Raw genomic sequence first — 6,464 nt, forward strand, 5'->3', positions numbered from 1 at the left:
ATTGTCTGAAAGCTATATTTTTTTTTATTGTTCAGGAGATTGTTTTATGTAGGGGCTAATTTTTTTTCGGGATGAGATGACGGTTTTTATTGGTAGTATTTTGCGGTACATAACACTTTTTTGATCGCTTGGTATTTTTGTGTTGTAAGGTGAAAAAAAATGTCTCTTTTAGCAGTGTTTTTACTTAGATTTTTTACGGCGTTCATCTAACGAGGTTGATCATGTGATAATTTTATACAGCCGGTCATTACAGATACAGCAATACTTAATATATATATATTGGTTTTACACAATAAAAGTATTTTTTAAAAATCTAAATTTTGTTTGTGTCTCCACTTTAGTGTCTCCCATTTTTTTGCGGGATGAGGTGACGCGTATAATGAAGTCAGCGAAGGAGGCAATATGGAGAATCCCCATACTATAGACTTCCTCTATAAATGCCATGTACTGAAGTGAGAGGACCCCTTTAAGGAGTTAATGTCTCTGCATGACATGTATGTTAAACAGATGCCTGCAACCAAAATAACATATCTGCACGCATTTTTTTGGAAAAGCATAGAACATGTTAAACATAGGACAAAACCATGATGTGGAGTGGACTAGGGGTGCCACCCGGCCAGTAACTCGCTGGCCAAGCCAGTAAGTTAGAGCCCCTGCCAGTGCCGGTAATTGTCTTTTTCTGTCCATGATAATTGGCGGTCTGTTACTAATGAGCGCTTTCATTGATGGCGCGGTGGTGAACGCTCACTGCTGACTGGAAGCTCAGGACCTGCACTCCCGTGTGATGACGTCTCGCAGGTCCTGCTGCTTCCAGTCAATGCTGTGAAACTTCATCGCGCTGAAATGCAGGTCCTGAACCCGGCAGCATCAAATGGAGGAGGTGAATTGCAGAGAAGGGGGCACTAATAGGGGTATTATTATTACTGGGGGCACTAATGGCGTATTAATATTACTGGGGGCACTAATGGGGGCATTACTATTACTGGCGGCACTAATTGGGTCATTACTATTACTGGGGGCACTAATGGGGTATTATTATTACTGGGGAGCACTAATGGAAGCATTACTATTACTGGGTGCACTAATGGGGGCCTTATTAATACTGGGGGGCACTAATGGGGCATTAATATTACTGGAGAGCCTAATGAAAGCATTATTAATACTGGAGGTCACTAATGAAAGCATTACTATTACTGGGGGCACTAATGAAGGCATTACTGTTACTGGGGGCACTAATGGGGGTATTATTATTACTGGGGGCACTAATGAAGGCATTACTGTTACTGGGGGCACTAATGGGGGTATTATTATTACTGGGGGCACTAATGGTGTATTAATATTACTGGGTTGCACTAATGGGGTCATTACTATTACTGGCAGCACTAATGGGGTATTAATATTACTGGGGAGTTCTAATGGGAGCATTATTAATACTGGGGGCACTAATGAAGGCATAACTATTAATGGGGGCACTAATTGGGACTTACTATTAATGGGGGAACTAATATTACTGGGGGGGGGGGGCACATAATGACATAGCGACTTAACACCCTGTGTTAAGCCACGCCCAAACAACCACACCACCTTTGGGGTGTGGCTTAACTTGGACGGTATTTTTCTTGGGAAAGGTGGCAACCGTAATAGGAACGCAGCATCATAAAGACGGGATGAAATATCTGTGATCAGCTGAATAAAGTGTAATATGGTGCTGAGCTGTGTATCTAATCCTATCCTGTGTGATACAGTCTGCTGAGCTGTGTATCTAATCCTATCCTGTGTGATACTGCCTGCTGAGCTGTGTATCTAATCCTATCCTGTGTGATACTGTCTGCAGAGCTGTGTATCTAATCCTATCCTGTGTGATACAGTCTGCTGAGCTGTGTATCTAATCCTATCCTGTGTGATACTGTCTGCTGAGCTGTGTATCTAATCCTATCCTGTGTGATACTGTCTGCTGAGCTGTGTATCTAATCCTATCCTGTGTGATACTGTCTGCTGAGCTGTGTATCTAATCCTATCCTGTGTGATACTGTCTGCTGAGCTGTGTATCTAATCCTATCCTGTGTGATACTGTCTGCTGAGCTGTGTATCTAATCCTATCCTGTGTGATACTGTCTGCTGAGCTGTGTATCTAATCCTATCCTGTGTGATACTGTCTGCTGAGCTGTGTATCTAATCCTATCCTGTGTGATACTGTCTGCTGAGCTGTGTATCTAATCCTATCCTGTGTGATACTGTCTGCTGAGCTGTGTATCTAATCCTATCCTGTGTGATACTGTCTGCTGAGCTGTGTATCTAATCCTATCCTGTGTGATACTGTCTGCTTAGCTGTGTATCTAATCCTATCCTGTGTGATACAGTCTGCTGAGCTGTGTATCTAATCCTATCCTGTGTGATACTGTCTGCTGAGCTGTGTATCTAATCCTCTCCTGTGTGATACTGTCTGCTGAGCTGTGTATCTAATCCTATCCTTTGTGATACCGTCTGCTGAGCTGTGTATCTAATCCTATCCTGTGTGATACCGTCTGCTGAGCTGTGTATCTAATCCTATCCTGTGTGATACTGTCTGCTGAGCTGTGTATCTAATCCTATCCTGTGTAATACCGTCTGCTGAGCTGTGTATCTAATCCTATCCTGTGTGATACCGTCTGCTGAGCTGTGTATCTAATCCTATCCTGTGTGATACTGTCTGCTGAGCTGTGTATCTAATCCTATCCTGTGTGATACTGTCTGCTGAGCTGTGTATCTAATCCTAGCCTGTGTGATACTGACTGCTGAGCTGTGTATCTAATCCTATCCTGTGTGATACTGTCTGCTGAGCTGTGTATCTAATCCTATCCTGTGTGATACTGTCTGCTGAGCTGTGTATCTAATCCTGTCCTGTGTGATACTGTCTGCTGAGCTGTGTATCTAATCCCATCATGTGTGATACTGTCTGCTGAGCTGTGTATCTAATCCCATCCTGTGTGATACTGTCTGCTGAGCTGTGTATCTAATCCTCTCCTGTGTGATACTGTCTGCTGAGCTGTGTATCTAATCCTATCCTGTGTGATACTGTCTGCTGAGCTGTGTATCTAATCCTATCCTGTGTGATACTGTCTGCTGAGCTGTGTATCTAATCCTATCCTGTGTGATACTGTCTGCTGAGCTGTGTATCTAATCCTATGATGTGTGATACTGTCTGCTGAGCTGTGTATCTAATCCTATCCTGTGTGATACTGCCTGCTGAGCCGTGTATCTAATCCTATCCTGAGTGATACTGTCTGCTGAGCTGTGTATCTAATCCCCTCCTGTGTGATAATGTCTGTAGAGCTGTGTATCTAATCCTATCCTGTGTGATACTGTCTGCTGAGCTGTGTATCTAATCCTATCCTGTGTGATACAGTCTGCTGAGCTGTGTATCTAATCCTATCCTGTGTAATACTGTCTGCTGAGCTGTGTATCTAATCCTATCCTGTGTGATACTGTCTGCTGAGCTGTGTATCTAATCCTATCCTGTGTGATACTGTCTGCTGAGCTGTGTATCTAATCCTATCCTATATGATACTGTCTGCTGAGCTGTGTATCTAATCCTATCCTGTGTGATACTGTCTGCTGAGCTGTGTATCTAATCCTATCCTGTGTGATACTGTCTGCTGAGCTGTGTATCTAATCCTATCCTGTGTGATACTGTCTGCTGAGCTGTGTATCTAATCCTATCCTGTGTGATACTGTCTGCTGAGCTGTGTATCTAATCCTATCCTGTGTGATACTGTCTGCTGAGCTGTGTATCTAATCCTATCCTATGTGATACTGTCTGCTGAGCTGTGTATCTAATCCTATCCTGTGTGATACTGTCTGCTGAGCTGTGTATCTAATCCTATCCTGTGTGATACTGTCTGCTGAGCTGTGTATCTAATCCTATCCTGTGTGATACAGTCTGCTGAGCTGTGTATCTAATCCTATCCTGTGTGATACTGTCTGCTGAGCTGTATCTAATCCTATCCTGTGTGATACAGTCTGCTGAGCTGTATCTAATCCTATCCTGTGTGATACTGTCTGCTGAGCTGTGTATCTAATCCTATCCTGTGTGATACTGTCTGCTGAGCTGTGTATCTAATCCTATCCTGTGTGATACTGTCTGCTGAGCTGTGTATCTAATCCTATCCTGTGTGATACTGTCTGCTGAGCTGTGTATCTAATCCTATCCTGTGTGATACAGTCTGCAGAGCTGTGTATCTAATCCTATCCTGTGTGATACTGTCTGCTGAGCTGTGTATCTAATCTTATCCTGTGTGATACTGTCTGCTGAGCTGTGTATCTAATCCTATCCTGTGTGATACTGTCTGCTGGGCTGTGTATCTAATCCTATCCTGTGTGATACTGTCTGCTGAGCTGTGTATCTAATCCTATCCTGTGTGATACTGTCTGCTGAGCTGTGTATCTAATCCTATCCTGTGTGATACTGCATGCTGAGCTGTGTATCTAATCCTACCCTGTGTGATACTGTCTGCTGAGCTGTGTATCTAAGCCCCTCATGTGTGACACTGTCTGCTGAGCTGTGTATCTAATCCTATCCTGTGTGATACTGTCTGCTGAGCTGTGTATCTAAGCCCCTCATGTGTGATACTGCATGCTGAGCCAGTATAAAGCTTGATAAATATGACCGTCAGGTTTATTTAGTACTAAGGTAAAGAATCATCTGAAAGACTTGGAGAGTGAAGGGTTAAGATGAAGCTACTCCCCCCCTCGGCAGTGTAATGGCGGGACAGTCCAGCAGTCCCCTGGTCTCAGACCTTCTCCTCCCTAGGACCTGGAGGCTCAGGAGATCACAAGTGAACTGATCAGTGAACATTCAATGCACATGAGCGGCCGGGAGTCACTGGAGCCAAAGAAACAAACCCACTTCCTGATTCATCTTCCTGCCTCCTGCAATGGCGTCTGCTCCAGAAACCTGCTGCATCTGCCTGACCAAGTATACGGAAGAAGTCACCCTGAGATGTGGACACAGCGTCTGCCAGGGGTGCATTGATCAAGTCCAGGACACACAGGCAGAGTCTAAAGTAAACTTCTGTCCTAAGTGCAAAGAACCTGAGGAACATCCCTCCCTAAAAACCTGGACTTGGAGGAATGAAGTTGAGGAACTCCCGTCTTCTCAGGTACAGGAGGTGCAGCTGGTCATTCCTTGTTCTTATTGTATTCACTCTTCCACACCTGCTGTTAAAACCTGTCTGCATTGTGAGGCTTCCCTATGTGACGACCACCTAAGAGTCCACATCAAGAGCCCAGAACATGTCTTATCTAAGCCCACCACTGTTCTGGAGGAGCAGAAGTGCTCTGTACATAGGAAGATCCTGGAGTATTACTGCAATGAGGATGAGACTTGTATTTGTGTGTACTGCCTGGCTGAGACGCACAGGACACACCAGCTGGAGCCACTAAACGAGGCCACCGAAAAGAGGAAGGAGAGACTAAAAGATGTTCTACAAACACTAGACACAAAGAGAGAAAAGACAGATAAAGAGATCCAGAATTTACTGAAAGGTCAGAATGAGATTCCTGACAAAGTAACCAGTCTCACAGAAACCGTGACGGCTCTCTTTACAGAAATCAGAAGACAACTGGAAGATTTAGAGAAGAAAGTCCTGAGTGAAGTCTCCAGGCAGAAGGTCCAGGTGACAGCCTCCATTTCCAATCTGATCCAGCAGCTGGAAATACAGAAAGATGAGTTGTCCAGCGAGATCCGTCACATTGAAAAGCTTCTCACCTCTACTGATCCCTCATCTGTCTTAAAATGTCAGGTGGTGACCTTCTTAGATGGTGTCAAGAAAAATGATGCAGAGGAGACTGACAAAAATATCCACAGCTCTGGGAACCTCAATCATTTCCTAATAGCTCTGACCATATATGATGGTTTAGGCAACATTGTGACAAAGGCAAAGGAGGACTTTTACGTAATTGAGTCTTCAGAGATATTACTGGATAAAAACACTGCCGCCAATAACGTGGCCATTACAGAGGACCTCAAATCCGCCACGTGGTCAGTGATGAGTCAACGCCGAAAAGAAACGCCCAAGAGGTTCCAACAATATCAAGTTTTCAGCATCCAGGGAATTCTTTCAGGACAACATTACTGGGAAGTGGAGGCCAGCGAGGCAGAATACTGGATGGTGGGCATGGCTTACCCCAGTACGGAGACCGAAGGGGAACAGTCGTGGATAGGGAACAATAAGAGGTCCTGGTGCTTCTGCAGGTGGCATGAGGAATACTCCATACGACATAACAGTAAAGACATTCAGCTCTTCTCCGGTATGTCCTCTAATCGTTATGGGATACACGTGGACTATGACTCAGGCCAGCTGTCCTTTTACCACCTGTGTGAGCCCATCAGACATGTATACACTTTCAGTGGAACCTTCACCGAGCCCCTCCATGCTGCATTCTGGGTAAATGATAATGGGTGGATAAAAATCAGGAAATCATGA

The 6,464-nt window shown here is 44.5% G+C and overlaps 1 protein-coding gene across 1 annotated transcript; it reads left to right on the forward strand.

Moving 5' to 3' along the window:
- The first annotated feature begins 4,913 nt into the window (after positions 1-4,913).
- On the forward strand, positions 4,914-6,464 carry LOC121005823 (E3 ubiquitin/ISG15 ligase TRIM25-like). Its single transcript, XM_040438585.1, has one exon. It carries the CDS (start codon positions 4,914-4,916, stop codon positions 6,462-6,464), a length of 1,551 nt encoding a protein of 516 aa, XP_040294519.1.

Source organism: Bufo bufo, chromosome 6 (genome assembly GCF_905171765.1).
Source record: "Bufo bufo chromosome 6, aBufBuf1.1, whole genome shotgun sequence".
Lineage (NCBI taxonomy): Eukaryota > Metazoa > Chordata > Amphibia > Anura > Bufonidae > Bufo > Bufo bufo.

Excerpts from the sequence above, each read along its gene's own strand:
- LOC121005823 (XM_040438585.1), top strand. The coding sequence starts at position 4,914 with ATGGCGTCTGCTCCAGAAACCTGCTGCATCTGCCTGACCAAGTATACG.